At 48.2% G+C, this 17,640-nt stretch overlaps 1 protein-coding gene across 3 annotated transcripts in view; it reads right to left on the bottom strand.

Annotated features, from left to right (window-relative positions):
- Window positions 1–17,640, bottom strand: part of LOC137340269 (A-type potassium channel modulatory protein KCNIP2-like) — a 92,739-nt gene that overhangs the window by 5,065 nt on the left and 70,034 nt on the right. For all 3 annotated transcript variants that reach the window (XM_068002686.1, XM_068002688.1, XM_068002685.1), the window contains 4 exons: window positions 8,156–8,280; window positions 7,262–7,331; window positions 2,599–2,669; window positions 196–303 (listed from right to left, as the gene is read on the bottom strand). In XM_068002686.1, coding sequence (XP_067858787.1) covers window positions 196–303; window positions 2,599–2,669; window positions 7,262–7,331; window positions 8,156–8,280 — 374 coding nt within the window. The remainder of the gene's footprint in view (window positions 1–195; window positions 304–2,598; window positions 2,670–7,261; window positions 7,332–8,155; window positions 8,281–17,640) is intronic.

The raw sequence follows: 17,640 nt of genomic DNA, 5'->3' as shown, positions 1-17,640 counted from the left end.
ATAACAACTCGCTGCGTAAAAAAATGTTTCCTCATGTTGCCTCTGGCTCTTTTGCCAATCACCTTAAATCTGGTCTGTCTGTCTGTCTGTCTTTCTTTTTCCTTCCTTCCTTATCACTCCAGCATGAAATTCCGTGTATGAGAGGCAACAATACCCTGCATCGTCCCTGCAAGTCCTCCCCCTTTATCATTTTACCTCTTTAGTTATGCAGCCGTCTTTATTTAAATCGTACAGGTTGAACGCCCAGTTGAGTCTGTCATCAACAGTCCCTCGAAGGATCACAGATAAACCCATCACAAAGTTCTGGGGAGGAGAGAAGACGAGGTTAACAGTAAGAAGTACTCAGGCAACAGTGAGCGTCTCTGGGGTTAACAGTTACAGCCTGGAGCAGACACCGACCTCCAGCTCTCAGAAGCGAGGTAGTGGGGTGGCTGACTACACGAGCAATTGAAACACTGCAGCTAGCCTCAGTGCCCCTGGGTTAGGGAGGGGAGAATGTGCCCTGATCCCAGCCAGAGAGGCAGGGGGCTCAGCTGCGATGCTCCCTCACAACTGAATAACCCGCCCGCACCTGTGAAGAATGGTCTCCTGGGCGAGATCCAAGAGTTTAACCAGTGCCCATCGAACCTTGTGCTGGGAAGGAGAGGGGGGAGAAAGAAAGAGAGATTTGCATTTATATAGCACCTTTCACGACCCCAGGCCGTCCCAAAGCACTTTTCTTTTTGAACTGTAGTCACTGTTGTAATGTAGGAAATGCAGCAGCCAATTTACACACAGCAAGCTCCCACAAACAGCAATGTGATAATGACCAGATAATCTGTTTTAGTGATGTTGGTTGAGGGATAAATATTGGCCAGGACACCAGGGAGAATCCCCCTGCTCTTCTTTGAAATAGTGGCCGTGGGATCTTTTACATCCACCTGAGAGGGCAGACGGGGCCTTGGTTTAACATCTCATCCAAAAGACGGCACCTCCGACAGTGCAGCACTCCCTCAGTACTGGAACTGGGAGTGTCAGCCTGGATTATGTGTTTAACTCTCTGGAGTGGGACTTGAACCCATAAGGTTTCAACTCAGAGGTGAGAGTGCTTCCCCACTGAGCCACGGCTGACACAGAGGGGGATGAGAAGGAGATGGGGATGGGGATGGGGATGGGGATGAAAGAAAATTGGCTTGTGTAATAAAATTTAAAAACATTCTATTTCGGATGACTCAGGAGACCCTTGTGTTCAGAGTGCGTTGTCCTCCGACAGACTGACCTGGTCAGCTGAAGGCTGGTGACTCTATCCAACATAACGGTGAACCCTGTGACCAGGAGAATCTCCACACCAATGTTTTTAAGGATTGTTTTTCTTTCTCTATTCTCTTCCCCCTCTTCTTTCTAGATCTTGCTGTCTCTTGCTGGGGGAGCGGGGGGAGGGGGAGTTGAGTGGGGGGAGGTCTCCCTCCAGAAACCTTGCTGATATGCCACTGTTCACCGCGGAGCCTCAGCCTGGAGGACCAGGTTTCCCTCATTTTATTCGTTTTCAGGATGTGGGCGTCGCTGGCGAGGCCGGCATTTATTGCCCATCCCTAATTGCCCTTGAGAAGGTGGTGGTGAGCCGCCTTCTTGAACAGCTGCAGTCCGTGTGTTAGGAAGGGAGTTCCAGGATTTTGACCCAGCGACGATGAAGGAACGGCGATATATTTCCAAGTCGGGATGGTGTGTGACTTGGAGGGGAACGTGCAGGTGGTGTTGTTCCCATGTGCCTGCTGCTCTTGTCCTTCTAGGTGGTAGAGGTCACGGATTTGGGAGGTGCTGTCGAAGAAGCCTTGGCGAGTTGCTGCAGTGCATCCTGTGGATGGTACACACTGCAGCCACTGTGCGCCGGTGGTGGAGGGAGCTGATATTAGTTGGGAAATCACCAGCTGGGATACAGGATTTCCGGATATAACTCCCAGCAAGCACCAGGAAGCCCGCGTGTCAGCAAGCTATTTGACAGTGGAGGCCATCGCTGTCCCTCGCCTGTTCTCCGCACAAACACATCGTCCAACAGGAGAGTGCTCGCTGAGAAGAGCAAATAGCGTTCCCATCGCTGGTCCAGCTGGGATTAACTATGGATCGGGAACAGGACGTGGAAACACTCCTTACCCTGTTTGTCTCTGTAAGATGTACTCACCCCCTGAATAAATGCAGGGGAAACCCCAACGATTATTGGCACCATTCCAAAGACCCAGACCATCAGTCAGAAACTATTCAAAACGACAATCCCTGTCAGAGGGAACCTTTCCCCCATGTGACATTCTCAATTTGCCCTGATTTAGGGCCCACTAATAACAGACTCTCGAGCCTGTTCCGCCATTCAATTAGATCATGGGTGATCTGCATCTTAACTCCATTTACCCGCCTTTGCTCCGTACCCCTCGATACCCTTACTCAACGAAAATCTAGCGATCTCAGTCTGGAAAATGTCAATTGACCCCCAGCATCCACAGCCTTTTGGGGGGAAGAGAGTCCCAGAGTTCCACCCGCTTCGGGGGGTGCAATGCCTGTCAATGAGAAAATTTCCCGCCACCCCACGCCCACCCCTCCCCCTGAATCCCAGTAGTACTCTCTTACCTCGAAACTGACGGAACCATTATGGTCTGTGTCGAATGCGTTGAACAGGAAGTGTGCGTACATACTGGAGTCTGCAACAGAAAACACAGGGACTTCAGTCAGGGGGCACTGAGATTCGGTTCAGTTATTCACTTATTTTCAATGCTCAAGGTCAAGGACATCGGTGCTGCGGAATAGAATTTTTTCTTACATTTTTGACACAATTTCAAACACTCCCGGGGCAGGTACATCACGGGTTAGATACAGAGTAAAGCTCCCTCTACACTGTCCCATCAAACACTCCCAGGGCAGGTACAGCACGGGTTAGATACAGAGTAAAGCTCCCTCTACATTGTTCTATCAAACACTCCCAGGGCAGGTACAGCACGGGTTAGATACAGAGTAAAGCTCCCTCTACACTGTCCCATCAAACACACCCAGGGCAGATTCAGCATGGGTTAGATACAGAGTAAAGCTCCCTCTACACTGTCCCATCAAACACACCCAGGGCAGGTACAGCACGGGTTAGATACAGAGTAAAGCTCCCTCTACACTGTCCCATCAAACACACCCAGGGCAGATTCAGCATGGGTTAGATACAGAGTAAAGCTCCCTCTACACTGTCCCATCAAACACACCCAGGGCAGATTCAGCATGGGTTAGATACAGAGTAAAGCTCCCTGTACACTGTCCCATCAAACACTCCCAGGGCAGATTCAGCATGGGTTAGACCCATCACCAGCGCAGTGGCTGCAGTGTGTACCATCCACAGGATGCACTGCAGCAACTCGCCAAGGCTTCTTCGACAGCACCTCCCAAACCTGCGACCTCCACCACCTAGAAGGACAAGGGCAGCAGGCACATGGGAACAACACCACCTGCACGTTCCCCTCCAAGTCACACACCATCCCGACTTGTAAATATATCGGCCGTTCCTTCATCGTCGCTGGGTCAAAATCCTGGAACTCCCTTCCGAACAGCACTGTGGGAGAACCTTCACCACACGGACTGCAGCGGTTCAAGAAGAAGGCGGCTCACCACCACCTTCTCAAGGGCAATTAGGGATGGGCAATAAATGCTGGACTCGCCAGCGACCCCCACATCCCAAGAACGAATAAAAACAAAGTCTCCAACTCGTTTGCTGATGATTTCGCTTCACATCAGTCATCGCCCTTCAGGCCACATCCCCCAGAGTGTCGCAATCACTAAATCACAGTCTCCTCCTCGTCCTTCAACGGGGCAAATGAAACACCAGGCAGGAGGGAATATCTTGGACGTTCGGCCCGTCTGTACTGACCTGACACCCGCCTGTATGTCTGGGTTCGGGACAGTATCGTGCCTCTGCTGCACGCCCCCGTACAGGTCCCACCTCCCCCAGAATGAGGGGGGCTGGAAATCCAACCACTGCTGGAAGGTCTGAGGATCTCCCTGAGCAACCTGCAAAGGAAGGAACTAATCTCCTGGTGCTCCTTCTGGTGACACCCAGGCCAGGCGCAGGCCCTGAGTGGAGCTGGTTGCTGGACCTCAGGGACAATTCACCCTGGGTGCCCCTCCAGATAGATGCCACAGGCAGTCCAAGGGGAAAATGAGGCGGTGGGCCTGGGAACGCCCACTCCCGCCTTATTACCAGATTAATGGTGGAGCAGCTGGGCTTGCCTATAGGGTGGGGAGGGGGGAAGCCCCAGAAATCCTCGGGCAACATAAAGGGGCAGAGATCCAAAGTCGCTCAAAGATGTAATCGAAAAAAAACTAGAGACTGAAAATATAATAAAGAATAGTCAGCACGGATTTCAAAAAGGAAGGTCATGCTTGGCCAACCTTACTGAATTCTTTGAAGAAGTAACAGAAAGTGTAGACAAGGGTAATGTAGATGTAATATATTTGGATTTTCAAAAGGCCTTCGATAGGGTACCGCATAGTAGACTCATGACTAAGGTCAGAGCAGGTGGAGTCAGGGGGCAGGTAGCAGAATGGACAGCAAGCTGGCTACAAAACAGAATACAGAGAGATGGGGTTAAGGGTAGTTACTCACACTGGCAAAAGGTGGGAAGTGGTGTTCCACAAGGATCGGTGCTGGGACCACTCTTGTTCACCATTTACATAGAAGATTTGGACTCGGGAATTGGAAGTACAATTTCAAAATTTGCGGATGACACCAAATTGGGGGTTATAGTTAATACTGAGGAGGGGTGCGACAAAATACAGGAAGACCTTAATAAATTTGCAGAATGGGTGTGTGATGGGCAAATGAATTTCAATATAGACAAGTGTGAGGTATTACATTTTGGTAGGAAGAATAAGGAGGCCACATATTCCTTTGAAATTAAGAGTCTAAATGGGGTAGAGGAGCAGAGGGATCTGGGGATACAGATACACAAATCACTAAAAGTAGCGATGCAGGTTAATAAGGCCATAAAAAACAAACCAAGCACTGGGGTTCATTTCTAGAGGGACAGAATTGAAAAGCGGAGAAGTTATGTTAAACTTGTATAGAACCTTGGTTAGACCACACTTGGAGTATTGTGAACAGTTCTGGTCTCCATATTATAGAAAGGATATAGAGGCACTGGAGAAGGTGCAAAAAAGATTTACTGGGATGATACCAGAACTGAGAAGTTATACCTATCAGGAAAGATTGAACAGGCTGGGGTTCTTTTCTCTAGAAAGAGAAGACTGAGGGGTGACCTGATAGAGACCTTTAAGATTATGAAAGGGTTTGATAGGGTAAACGTGGAGAAGATGTTTCCATTTGTGGGGGAGACCAGAACTAGGGGTCATAAATATAAGATAATCACTAATAAATCCAATAGGGAATTCAGGAGAAACTTCTTTACCCAGAGAGTGGTTAGAATGTGGAACTCGCTACCACAAGGAGTAGTTGAGGCGAATAGTATAGATGCATTTAAGGGGAAACTACATATACACATGAGGGAGAAAAGAATAGAAGGATACGTTGATGGGTTAGATAAAGTAGGGAGGGAGGAGGCTCGTGCGGAGCATAAACACCAGCATGGACCTGTTGGGCTGAATGGCCTGTTTCTGTGCTGTAAATTCTATGTAATTCTATGTCACAGATCTAATCTGCTTTTCCTTCTCCTTCGCACCTGGAAACTGTGTTCCCCAGGCACACAGGAGAGGAAAATCCACTCCAAATGTTCGTTGGAACACTAATGTCGCCAATTCTTTTGATTGGACGTATTCCTGGAGGTTTCATCACATGACCCTCCTGCCTCCAACTGCCCCGCCCCCACACTCCTGCCATTGGTCGCCCAACATGTCCATCCTCGTGTCGCCCCGCCTTCCCACAGCCAATCGGGAGGCGAACAGACTCTTTGTTGTTAATTGTATGATTTATATCAATGAGTGTTAATTGTATTGAGGTGGTGGGTATCAACTGGGGACTCTCTTGTATCCTTTTTATGGGCGAGCTTATCCAGGGTGTGGGGTGTGTGTAAAGGGAAATCTCTGTGAATAAAGGCTTGGAAGCCACTGAAGACCAGGCTCTAGTATTCCATCCTTCACCACCGGGCTACCCAATTTTAACATTCGTTACCCGATTGGATGATTCTTGATTGTCAGCCAAACAGTCTTCTTTCCTCCATCTCCAATACTTTTATAACTAATAAGCAAAAATGCTCAAAGGAAATTGAAAAAAAACACCAATTTTTTTTTAATGTCCCTATGGTTTTCCTCCCAGGCTTTGGTCGCAGCAGTGTCCTGGAGATTAATCTTCAGTTCCTGGAGACTCCAGGTCAACCCTGGAGGGTTGGCAACTCTAATGTCACCCAGCAGTAACTTGTAGGTTAGTCCTTCCTCAGAACTCTCACGAGCCCAAACGACAGCTCCCACCCTTACATGTACTGGCTCCATCCTTAGCCCTTCATTGATTGACCTTCTGGGCCTCCACTATCACCTCTGACCTCCAGAACAACTCCCGTATCCGCTCCATCACTAAAGTTGCCTCCAAAAAGCCTAGGTTCCTCTTTCCTGCTGATTTAACCCTTAACAATCCCACCTGTTTAGTCCGTCCAAGCCTAGGACACCGTTCCTGTATTTGGAGAGGCTTTGCAGCCTATTAATCGCGAGCTTGGCTCCTCCTCACCGATTGACTACTCACTGATCCCTCATTCACCTCCTCTACTCTCCTACTGCTTCCACCCTTGGTGGTGCCTCGGACTCTGGGTCTTGACCCCTCCCTCTGGACTTCTCGATAAAAGGAAACACTCTGCCCAACTTTTTTTAATATTCATTCTCGGGATGTGGGCGTCACTGGCAAAGCTGGAATTTATTGCCCGTCCCTATAGTCGCCCTGAAGTTTGATACAACTAAGGGACTTACGAGGCCATGTCAGAGGGCAGTTAAAGAGTCTCCCACATTGGTGTAGGACTGGAGTCACATGTAGGCCCAGACCGGGTAAGGACGGCAGGTTTCCTTCCCTAAAGGTCATTAGTGAACCAGTTGGGATTTTATGACAATCTGACAGCTTCACGGTCACTTTTACTGATCCCAGCTTTTTATTTCCATAGTTTTTTTAAAAACTGAATTCATATTCTCAAACTGCCTTGGCAGGGTTTGAACTCATGATTCTCTGGATTAGTAGCCCAGAGCCTGAGAGAGATTACTAGTCCAGTAACATACCCACTACACCATCGTAGCCTCATAAACGCAGGGTGTTTACACTCACCTCCTTGAGGAAAGAACTGGGAGTAAATTTGTTTAAATGTGTCTTCATCAACAACACCACTGGGGCACTCCTGGAAGCAAGGGGAAAGATAGTAGGAAATATCAAATTCAGTTTGCAATCTGTACGGAGGGTTAATTGAACACTCACTGTTTCAAAAACAACAACAACTTGGACTTAATCGGCTTCATTAATGTAGCCAAACATCCCAAAGTGGATGGGGAGAGGGGAATATGGACACCAAGAATGAGTTCAGAGGCAAATTAGAAAGAAAGAACTTGCATTTATATAGCAACTTTCAGGACCTCAGGAGGTTCCATAAGTGCTACTCAGCCAATGAAGTACTTCTGAAGTGTAGTCACTGTTGTAATGTAGGCAACGTGGCAGCCAATTTGCTCACAGCAAGATCCCACAAGCAGCAATGTGATAAATGACCAGACCATCGGTTTTAGTGATGTTGGTTAAATATTGGGCAGGAGACTGGGGAGAACTCCCCCTGCTCTTTTTTGAAATAGTGGCCGTGTGGTCTTTTGCGTCCACCTGAGAGGGCAGACGGAACCTCGGTTTAACATCTCATCCGAAAGACGCCACCTCCGACAGTGCGGCGCTCCCTCAGCACTGGCACCGGGAGTGTCGGCCTGGATTTTGTGCTCAAGTCTCTGGAGTGGGACTTGAACCCCCAGCCTTTTGACTCTGAGGGTGTTACAGTTAGGAGCTAATGGTTGTCCCATCTCAGTTGCAAGCCAATGATTGTCCTGTTGCAATTAAAAAGTAATGGTTGTCCTATCTCAATTCGAAGCCAGTGGTTGTCCCAGCTCTGTTGGGAGTTAATGATTGTCCACATCAGTTAAGAGCTCGTAGATTTGTCACCTCATTAGAATCCAGTTGATGACTCACAGTTTTGAAACCCCGGTAAAGGACCTGAAGTTCTTTCTTGGTGAACTTTGTTTGCCCTTGAAGCTGTTCCAGGCCTTCAGGTCGGTGACAGACCGTGGAGAGCTCAAATTCATCCTCGATGCTATCTGTCATGGACAAAGGAGAGAGGAAGAGACAGAGTCAGAGCTGAAGGTGAATAGTCTCCTATCGGCTGTCGAGGCAGCTGATGAAACATACGTGAAATGAATGAATGATGGCTTCATTGCTGAGTCAAGTGCTAATCCATACGAACACAGGAACAGGAGGAGGCCGTTCAGCCCCTCGAGCCTGTTCCATCATTCAATTAGATCGTGGCTAATCTGTATCTTAACTCCATTTACCCGCCTTGGTTCCATGTGCCTTAATACACTTACCTAACAAAACCTATCAATCCCAGTTTTGAAATTTTCAATTGACCCCCAGCCTCAGCAGCTTTTTGGGGGGAGAGAGTTCCAGATTTCCACTCCCCTTTGTGTGAAGAAGTGCTTCCCGACATCACCCCTGAACGGTCTAGTTGTAATTCCCCTTGTTCTGGACTCCCCCCACCAGAGGAATTAGTTTCTCTCCATCTACCCTATCGAATCCTTTAATTATCTTAAACACCTCAATTAGATCACCCCTTAATCTTCGAAACTCAAGGGAATACAAGCCTAGTCAATGCAACCTGACCTCATAGGTTAACCCTTCTGGTCCTGGTATCATTCTGGTGAATCTGCGCTGCGCCCTCTCCAAGGCCAATACATCCTTCCTGAGGTGCGGGGCCCCATGCTCTAAATGGGGTCTAACTAGAGCTTTATATAAACTGTAACACAACTTCCACCTCTTTGTATTCCAGTCCTCGAGTTAAAGGCCAACATTCCATTCACCTTTTCAATTATTTTTTGTACCTTCTATTAGCTTTTAGTGATTTCTGTACTTGGACCTTTAAATCTCTCTGTTCCTCCACTGTCCCCAACTTCTCACCATTTAGACAATGCCCTGATCTATCTTTCTTAGGTCTAAAGTGGATGACCTCACATTTCCCCACATTGAACTCCATCTTGCCCACTCACTGAATCTATCAATGTCCCTTTGCAACTTTCTGTTCCCATCTACACTATTTACTATACCACCTAACTTCTTGTCATCAGCAAACTTGGACAGATGGCTCTCTATTCCTTCATCCAAGTCATTTATAAATACATTGAAAAGCTGAGGCCCCAGTACAGATCCCTGGGGGACACCACTAGTCACATCCTGCCAATTGGAGTAGGTACCCATTATCACTACTCTCCATCCCCTATCTCTGAACCAATTCCCTATCCATGTCAATAAGTTGCCTCCAATTCCATGTGCTCGCATTTTTGTTAACAGTCTCTTATGTGGAACCTTGTCAAATGCCTTCTGGAAGTCCATATAAATAACATCCATTGACACTCCCTTATCTACTATGTTAGTGAACTCAAAATATTCAACAAGGTTTGTTAGACATGACTTGCCCTTTACAAATCCACACTGGCTCCCTCTGATCAGTTCATATTTGTTCAAATGCTCAGTCACTCTGTCCCTAATAACAGACTCTAGTAACTTCCCCACAACTGATGTTAGACTAATAGGCCTATAATTTCTTATTTATCTCTCTTACCCTTCTTAAATAGTGGAGTGACGTTGGCAATTTTCCAATCCAAGGGGACAATTTCAGAATCGATAAGCGTTCTGGAAGATCATGACTAGAGCATCAACAATTTCCTCAACTACTCCTTTTAATACCCTGGGGTGGGAACCATCGGGTCCTGGAGATTTGTCTATCTTTAGTCTCATTATTTTCTCCATTACCATTTTTATACTAGTAAGTCCCTCCCCTTGATTTATTTTTACTTTTCCTCGATTGAATCTCGGGGTCTCAGGTTGAAGAATGAGGGAAGCTTTGGCCCAGTCTTTTCTCATTGTGACCCAACTCCCGAATGGCCCAGTTGCAGTGAACTGCAATTGAGCTGTCTCCGATTGCGAAATGCAACTCATAGTCTACTTTTGTCCTTTGATTTATAGAATCATAGAATCATACAGCACAGAAGGAGGCCATTCGGCCCATCATGCCTGTGCCGGCTCTTTGAAAGAGCTATCCAATTAGTCCCACTCCCCTGCTCTTTCCCCATGAAAATTTTTCTTTTTCAAGGATTCCCTTTTGAAAGCCATGATTGAATCTGCTTCCACCGCCCTTTCAGGCAGCGCATTCCAGATCATAACAACTCGCTGTGTAAAATGATTTCTCCTCATCTCCCCTCTGGTTCTTTTGCCAATTATCTTAAATCTGTGTCCTCTGGTTACCGACCCTCCTGCCAGTGGGAAATTTCTCCTTATTTACTCTATTAAAACACGTCATAATTTTGAACACCTCTATTAAATTTCCCCTTAACCTTCTCTGCTCTAAGGAGAACAACCCCAGCTTCTCCAATCTCTCCACCAAACTGAAGTCCCTCATCCCTGGGACCATTCTAATAAATCTCCACTGCAGCCTCTCCAAGGCCTTGACATTCATTTCATTATCAATAAAATTTAAGGCAAAACTTACTGTAGTGCCGCAGTGGAGAGAGTTCCTGCTAAGGTGCCCTTGGCATCATTTGGGAGAAGCTACAGAAAATACTGGCCAAACCAACTATCATCACTCATGAGAATTAACACTTGACAGTTGGCAGCTGGGCGAACACCATCTATTATTTACAATTATATTTTCAACCAATTGACTAAAACAAAATGTTACTTTCCCTAAAGACCAGTTGGTCGGCTCAGGGCCCAGTTTGGTACCGAACCGCGCAGACCAGGAAGGTCCCAGGTCTAATCCCGGACCATGCGGAGTTGGCCGATCTTGGCCAGCGTCCCAGACAGGGAGCTGGAATGGGCCTTCCTGTCCCTGGGCTAGAGAGAGGAGGAAACCAGCCGGGGTATCCCGCTCCTCGACACTATTCGATGATCTCTGCTCGGGAGAAAGGGAGAAAATTTGCAGGGCTACAGGGACAAAGCGAGGGAGGTGGAGAGTGGATCTAAGTGGCTAGCTCTTTCAAAGAGCTGGCACAGGCATGATGGGCCGAATGGCCTCCTTCTGTGCTGTAAGAGTCCATGATTCTATGAAGTGCGAGGACAAGACCAGGCTCCGAGGTGACACTCTTGCACGCGAAGAATGCCCACTCGATCAAGGTAACCAAAGACCCCTAGGGCTGCCCAGCATCATCGCTAACAAAATCGAACAAAATCTTCCATGTCTCTCTCTCCACGCCATGCATCAGGCCCGTGGCCCAATGCCAGGCCTCTGCTGTGCTGCAGCTCTGCCCCATTCATTGGTACAAAGCAGACGGGCACTATGCTGCCACGGCAGCTCACTGGATAAAGACCACATGATTGCTCCAGGGGCATCTCCCAGAGTTTCCACATGTCTCCTCTGGGACAGTGAATTCTGAGCACCCTTCCATATAACGCCCTCGTTGCTCAGCGTTGCTGAGGGAAAGTTCCGGAACTTTCGTGGAGGTTAAAAAAATAAAAGCGCCAACATCGGGTGCCTGAAATATAAACAGGGAACGCTGGCAATGTACAATTGGTCAACCAGCACCTGACTGAGAAAGATGAGTAAATCAGGAGAGGCTCAAAATAAAAAACCAAAGAGCAGAGCGAAGAAGAACAGATCATTTTTGTTGCTGGGTTCCTGATTTGTCTTATATTATACCAGCACTATCTAAGATGTAGGGTCACAACCCAGGGGAGAATTCCCCCCCGCCCTTTCAGCTTTTATACAATTCAGATACAGCACAGGGAGGAGAAACAAGCAGAGTGCCCTTACATTCATAACCTCAGGGATTTTACATAGGTGGGGGCTGAGGTGCCACAGTACCAGCATTCTGCCACCAGAGGTACAGAGTTCTGGTCAGGCCCCCATCTGGAGATACTGCGTTCAGTTCTGGGCACCGCACCTCAGGAAGGATATATTGGCATTGGAGGGGGCGCAGCGCAGATTCACCAGAATGATACCAGGACTAAAAGGGTTAAATTATGAGGACAAGTTGCATAAACTAGGCTTGTATTCTCATGAAAATAGTAGATTAAGGGGTGATCTAATTGAGGTGTTTAAGATGATTAAAGGATTTGATAGGGTAGATGGAGAGAAACTATTTCCTCTGGTGGGGGGAGTCCAGAACAAGGGGGCAGAACCTTAAAATTAGAGCCAGGCCGTTCAGGGGTGATGTCAGGAAGCACTTCTTCACACAAAGGGGAGTGGAAATCTGGAACTCTCTCCCCCAAAAGACTGTTGAGGCTGGGGGTCAATTGAAAATGTCAAAACTGAGATCGATGGATTTTTGTTGGGTAAGGGGATTAAGGGTTATGGAACCAAGGTGGGTAAATGGAGTTAAGATGCAAATTAGCCATGATGTAATTGAATGGTGGAACAGGCTCGAGGGGCTGAATGGCCTCCTCCTGTTCCTATGTCCACACTGAGCTATAGAAGTCCCCCTCTGCTGGCAGGAAACAGGAACTGCGACATTTAAATTCACTCCATGGGTCCAGCTGCTTTTCCAATGATGCATCAGAAACATTAACTGATCCTTCCCCTTTCAGATGCTCGTTGACCTGCTGTGCATCTCCCGGATTTTAATGGTGGAACAAACACTGGTAATCGTTACCACAGAACTTGCTTCAAAAATATACGATTTGCTGCTCAGATATTTGCAGACTTTGCAATCAGCACCACAGTAGATGGAGAGAGCATTCTGTGATCGTCCTTCTCCAGTGCATTCTCAACCTTCACCACTCACTGTGGGTCTTGGCCATCGATTCAACTCCTGGCACTGATCGTAGGCAGCGGGCACACAGTAGCAGTGGTGGTGGCAGTGAATGTTAGCACGGCAGAGAGGAGGGAGCTGACTGGAGGGGTGTGGAGCAGAGGGGAAGAGAGAGGAGAGGAAAGAAGAGAGGAGGGGAGAGTTGAGGAGAAGAGGGGAGGGGAGAGGAGAGGAGGGAAAGGAGGGGAGGGGAAAGAAGGGGACGGAAGGGTTAGGGGAGAAGAGAGGAAGGGAGGGGAAGGGAAAGGAGAGGAGAGGAAGGCAGAAGAGGGGTCAGAGGGGGAGGAGAGATGAGATGGTGTGGGGAAGGAAGGGGGATGGGAGAGGAGAGCAGGGCAGGTGAGTGCAGATGGTAATGGGAGGGGAGGAGAAGACATTACATGAAATAAAAGCGGGGAAGCAGGACGTGTGCCCAGCTGGAGCAAATCTCCTGTCAGTGACAGCACTCAGCAAACGATGACGGGATTCAAGCTTCCAATGGCTGAGGGCAGGAACAGCCTGGGGTATTAACAAGAGCAACTACAGATCGTGAGTGGCAGGGAGCCAGATGGTGAATGGAAGATGGGAGGGAGCCAGATGGCAGATCAAAAGAACATGGAGGGTTAGCAGCACAGATCCAGGCAGATGGCACGGCATTTGTTACAGTTTGCCTCTGTGTACAAGTCATGGATTTGTTTTTACTTGTGTACCTTCCACTGTCACACATTCCAGTTCACAGTGATAGCACTGAGAGGAGAAACATCACATACTCACTCACACTGGGGACTGCCCTGTATCTAACCCGTGCTGTACCTGCCCTGGGAGTGTTTGATGGGACAGTGTAGAGGGAGCTTTACTCTGTATCTAACCCGTGCTGTACCTGCCCTGGGAGTGTTTGATGGGACAGTGTAGAGGGAGCTTTACTCTGTATCTAACCCGTGCTGTACCTGCCCTGGGAGTGTTTGATGGGACAGTGTAGAGGGAGCTTTACTCTGTATCTAACCCGTGCTGTACCTGCCCTGGGAGTGTTTGATGGGACAGTGTAGAGGGAGCTTTACTCTGTATCTAACCCGTGCTGCCCCTGCCCTGGGAGTGTTTGATGGGACAGTGTAGAGGGAGCTTTACTCTGTATCTAACCCATGCTGTACCTGCCCTGGGAGTGTTTGAAGGGACAGTGTAGAGGGAGCTTTACTCTGTATCTAACCCGTGCTGTACCTGCCCTGGGAGTGTTTGATGGGACAGTGCAGAGGGAGCTTTACTCTGTATCTAACCCGTGCTGTACCTGCCCCGGGAGTGTTTAATGGACAGTGCAGAGGGAGCTTTACTCTGTATCAATTGGGGACTCTCTTGTATCCATTTATAGGAGGGAGCTTATCTAGGAGGTGCACGGTGTGTAATGGGGATCTCTGAGAATAAAGGCTTGGAAGCAACTGCTCTGGTGTTCTATCCTTCAGCAAATGGCTATCCAATTAATTACACATGAGGTTACACTGTTTGCGGGAGAGGGGGGTTCTCGATAGTCCTGACAGACTGTTGACCCCCCGTTTCTACGTTGGTCACTCTGCCTCTTTAACTGATTAAGAAACAGAGGCTGCTGGAACACTGACTGACATCAGCTAATCCCATTGACACAAATGACATGGTGTTTTCTGCGGGGGTGGGGGGGTGGGCTGTAATTCCGATTCGCATTATAACAGAGGGTGATTTCACGCCACTGAGCTGTCATTCACGGTTGTCCTGCTCGACCTCTCTGCCTCTCAGACCATGAAATGAATTATCACTTCGGAATGAGATGCCAATCACGCCTGAGTGTGTGTGTTGTGTGATCAGTCACTGGGGTAGAGATATAATCGGCTGGAGCACTTTCAGCCCTCAGCTCTCACCCTTAAAGGGATAGTGCAGCGCAGTGGGGGGAGGGTGGGTGAATGGTGACCTCCCTGTCTGACTCTCTCTCTCCTCTCTCTTTCTCTCCCTCTCCTCTCTCTTTCTCTCTCTCCTCTCTTTCTTACCTTTTTTCTTTCTCTCTCCTTCCTCCCCTGTCTCTCCTCTTTTTCTCTTTCTTTTTCTTCTCCTTCTCTCTTTCTGTTGTCTATGTCTTTTCTCTCTCCTCTCTTTCTCTCTATCTTCTCTCTTTCCTCTCCCCTCTTCTCTCTCTCTTCTTTCTCCTTTTCTCTCTTCTCCCTCTCTCTTTTTCTTTCTCCACTTTTTCTTTCCTCTTTCTCTCTTTCTCCTCTCCACTTCTCCCTTTGCCTCTCTCTTCTCCCTCTTGAGGCCCACCCCGGATCGCCTCCCCCCTCCCCCCCCCTTGGTGACGGTAAGCTTGGGCTTCAAAAGCTGGAGGAAGGCGAGAGGAACAGAAGATGGAGGGAGATAAGGAGTACCAGAGTTCTGAGATCGGGGAAAAGATGAGTTAGAGTTGGAGGCGATGCGATGATCTCAACACAATGAAGTTATAGGGTTGGGGAAGAGTGTGTAGGACGGTGGGGGGGGATTTGGGAGCTTAGGAGGAACAAGAGGGGAAAAGCACAGGGGAGCATCAAACGCAGCAATATCGATAAAAAAAGAGACAGGGGGGCTTGTGATGGAGAGAGTCTGGAGAGATACGTCCCTCTCCAACAATTAGGGAGCAGGTAAACCATCGAACAATCTTCCATTAATCCCCTTCTGGTGGTCACAAAGAAGCTGCTACAATATCACAAGGTGGGTCAGGTGAAGAAAGCCCTTTAACTCATTTGATCTCATCCTTCTGCAATACCTACTGTCTCCCCATTACAGTTTCTAATGGTTAATGCCTCATTCCAAGTCCTGCCCTTCCAAACTAGGCAGCACTTTCTTGTCACTGCCTGGACTTCAGCTTCAACCCACAACCCTCCAACTCAAGACGGCTTCCAGTGTAGGGTTGCCAACTCTGGTTGGACGTATTCCTGGAGATCTCATCACATGACCCCCCGCCTCCAACCACCCTGTCCAGTCAAACAGCCTTTTTTCCCTTGTCCAATATTTTGATAACTAATAAACAAATAAACACAATATTTTTTTTAGTGCCCTATGATTTTTCTTCCGGGTCACTTGCAGCAGTGTCCAGGAGATTAATCTTTAATTCCTGGAGACTCCAGGACAATCCTGGAGGGTTGGCAACCCTACCCGATGGAAGCTGGTGAACGCACAAAGTCAAAGCATAAATGAGCTTCACTGCGACTCCAAGAACTCCTGGGATTTTGAATCCATGCTTATGAGACATTACAAAGATCGAGTTATCCAAGTATCAGTCAGAAGGTTGTGGGTTCAAGTCCCACTCCAGAACTTGAGCTCATAATCCAGGCTGACACTTCAGAGCAGTACTGAGGGAGTGCTACACTGTCACAGGTGCCGTCTTTCGGATGAGACATTAAACCGAGGCCCCGTCTGCCCTCTCAGGTGGACGTAAGAGATCCCAGGGCCACTATTCAAAGAGCAGCGGAGTTCTCCCCGGTGTCTTGGCCAACATTTATTCCTCAACCAACTTCTCTAAAACAGTTTATCGTGTCATTAATCCCTTTGCTGTTCCTCCGTACAATGTTTCCTACAAGACAACAGTGATTTCACTTCTAAAGTAATCCTGTGGCTGTGAAATGCTTTGGGACGTCCTGAGGTCACGAAAGGTTCTTTATAAAGGCAAGTTCTCTCATTATCCCAATCAATAATAACTCAACGCATGTGAAACACTTGTGGGTCAATCAGACCGCGAACCAACTGAGCTAAGCTGGTCCTTGAACGATAATTGTATATTTTGCCATCCAGGAGTTGTTACATGTCCTGGTTTTGCCAAACCGGATTGGTTGCAGAGTTAACCCATTCCTCTGATGCTCTGATCTGCACAGCTGGCCGACTTTAATTGGTAAACTGACCTCACCCAACACTGCAACCGTTACCAAGGGCAGAGACGGTGACCTTTGGCATATTAGTCACAAGGGGGTCGGGGTTGACTTTCGGGCAACTGACCGGCCGTAGCCATGGTTACATCGGGCTGTGAGGTGTCAAACAGGCGTTCCGATGCAGCTGGCCAATAGCGGACTACCCTCGGCCGGCCGTTGTTACAGGGGTCGGGGGGTGGGGGGCCTGGGAGTGGAGTTTGCTCGTGATTGCAGGTGGGGCGGGGGGGTAGTGTCCCCAGGGTGCCAGCAGCCCAGATTTGGGCATCAGCTGTGGCTTAGTGGGTAGAACTCTCGTCCGAGTCAGAAGGTCGTGGGTTCGAGTCCCCACTCTGGAGACTCAAGCACATAATCCAGGCTGACACTCCCAGTGTACCACTGAGGGAGTGCTGCACTGTCGCAGGTGCCGTCTTTCGGATGAGACGTTAAACCGTCTGCCCTCTCAGGTGGAGGTAAAAGATTCCAAGGCCACTATTGGAAGAAGAGCAGGGGAGTTCTCCCCGGTGTCCTGGCCAATATTTATCCCTCAACCAACACCTAAAAACAGATTATCTGGTCATTATCACATTGGTGTTTGTGGGATCTTGCTGTGTGCAAGTGTGACTACGCTTCAAAAGTACTTCATTGGTTGGTTGTAAAACGCTTTGGAACGCCCTGAGGTTGTGAAAGGCGCTATATAAATGCAAGTTCTTTCCTTTTTATTACTCCTTTGGTGATTTACTGCAATGCACCCTGTAGATAGTACACACTGCAGCCACATAGGAAGGAT

Source organism: Heptranchias perlo, chromosome 21 (genome assembly GCF_035084215.1).
Source record: "Heptranchias perlo isolate sHepPer1 chromosome 21, sHepPer1.hap1, whole genome shotgun sequence".
NCBI classification, from domain to species: domain Eukaryota; kingdom Metazoa; phylum Chordata; class Chondrichthyes; order Hexanchiformes; family Hexanchidae; genus Heptranchias; species Heptranchias perlo.
This window is presented reverse-complemented; position numbering and strand designations above follow the sequence as displayed.